The sequence below is a fragment of the Procambarus clarkii genome, chromosome 1 (genome assembly GCF_040958095.1).
Source record: "Procambarus clarkii isolate CNS0578487 chromosome 1, FALCON_Pclarkii_2.0, whole genome shotgun sequence".
NCBI classification, from domain to species: Eukaryota; Metazoa; Arthropoda; class Malacostraca; order Decapoda; family Cambaridae; genus Procambarus; species Procambarus clarkii.
In genome coordinates this window covers 56,441,216-56,442,981 of record NC_091150.1, presented here as the reverse complement: position 1 = coordinate 56,442,981, position 1,766 = coordinate 56,441,216, and the positions used below count along the sequence as shown (strand labels likewise).

Genomic DNA, 1,766 nt, shown 5'->3' with positions numbered 1-1,766 from the left:
GGATGAGCAGGCGATGAGTCACAATAACGTGGCTAAAGTATGTTGACCAGACCACACACTAGGTGAAGGGACGACGACGTTTCGGTCCGTCCTGGACCATTCTCAAGTCGATTGTGTGACTCAAGACACAATCGACTTGAGAATGGTCCAGGACGGACCGAAACGTCGTCGTCCCTTCACCTTCTAGTTAAAGGATGAGCATGATAAATGCGATAAGGACTGAATGTGGTCAATTATTAAAAGATAAAAAAAAATTATTGCTGTCGAGAATAGTTCCGGGTCTGCAGTGGGATCAGGGACCTCTGCCGCTGTGACGTGAACCGGTTTAGGCTGCTGGTCACTGATTTATTCTCTGAGACTCACAGAAACTATCTCGGCTAATATTAATTGTACCAGACAATCTTTTCTAATTAGTATTGGTTGTCAGCCGGCATAGGCTTCTTCAGTTTTAAGACTCTACCTGTGAGTAAGTAACCTCCTGCTGACCTTAACAAGTTCATTCCCTGTTATCTTGTGGTTCCAATAATGAACTGATAATAATAGTCTGCCTCTACTATTAGACCTACATCGGTGAGACAGTCTGACCTTATCTTGGTGTTAGCCAGTTTGATTCTATTTTTCTGCAAAAATCTGGCTGTCTTCCCTAGACCTTTAACATTTAGGTAAAATGAGATGCGATCAACTACTATGGCCTTGACAGGTCGTACATGGCCACCTAGGCGTACTAGTGGTTGTACTACTTTATATTCTTGAGGTCCAGTATCTGTTAGGAATCCTGCTATGTTCAATGTTACGTTACACAAGGGTTTAAGTGTCAGCTTGCTAGCTGCTTGTTGAGTGATGAACGTTCTCTGTGATCCCTGGTCGAATAGACCTCTTGTAGTGACTCTAGAATTCTTGTTATTTAATTGTTGTTGTGCAGTAGGTAATACGGCATTACTATGAGACTTGGTGTTAAGCACCTTAACCTCTTGTCGTACCTTACAGCACTGCACAGTGGTGGAAGTATCCTGTTCCACCTGGAGTTTAGGCGATTTGGGCCTATCAACTCCACACAATGCAGAAGAATGTTGATCCTGATGGCACCTGTTGCATATGTGTAATGGGGAGGTGCAGGTATTAGGATCATGTTGCATCAAGCACTTGCGCAATTCCTTGAGGCGCTTTATCCTAGTAACGCGATCAGGAAAGGCTTGACACTGACAAATGGTATGATTCTCTTGACAGAATAGACAGCCTCTCCTTCCTATAGTAGATGCAGGAGTCACAGTTTTGGGTGACGTATGGACTACAGGTTTAGAAGGGCTGACTGTGTAAGCATCCATGCTGTTATTTGCTTGCACCTTGCAGCACTGTACTTGATGGATTTTCTATTTCATCCTGGGGTTTAAATACTTCGATTAAACATACTTGCACAGAGCAGCATAATGCTGGCCCCTTCGACATCTATTGCATGTGTTCAATGGCATCTCACAACTGGTTGCATTATGCGGTTTGAGACACCTGTACATCTGTGTAGCTGCTTGAGTCGTCTGACTCAGGTGTCTCTATTATGATAACTTGTACATTAATATGAGGAATGATCTTGATGGTAAAACAAACATAACCAAACGGGCCTACAGCCCGTTTAGGGGCCACCAATTTAGGGTAGTACTTTGGTCTCTCTACAGGATTTTCCTAAGCTAAGTTCATCATAATCAGCATTGGATGGGTAGTGACACCTCAGTAGCACTCAAAAGGTACACTAAATTATAATAAGATATGGT

The 1,766-nt window shown here is 43.1% G+C and overlaps 1 protein-coding gene across 1 annotated transcript; it reads right to left on the bottom strand.

Annotated features, from left to right (window-relative positions):
* Positions 1-506: 506 nt before the first annotated feature.
* LOC138363475 (uncharacterized) lies at positions 507-1,325 on the bottom strand. The gene has a single exon (XM_069322810.1). It carries the CDS (start codon positions 1,323-1,325, stop codon positions 507-509), a length of 819 nt encoding a protein of 272 aa, XP_069178911.1.
* Between the last annotated feature and the right edge of the window lie 441 nt (positions 1,326-1,766).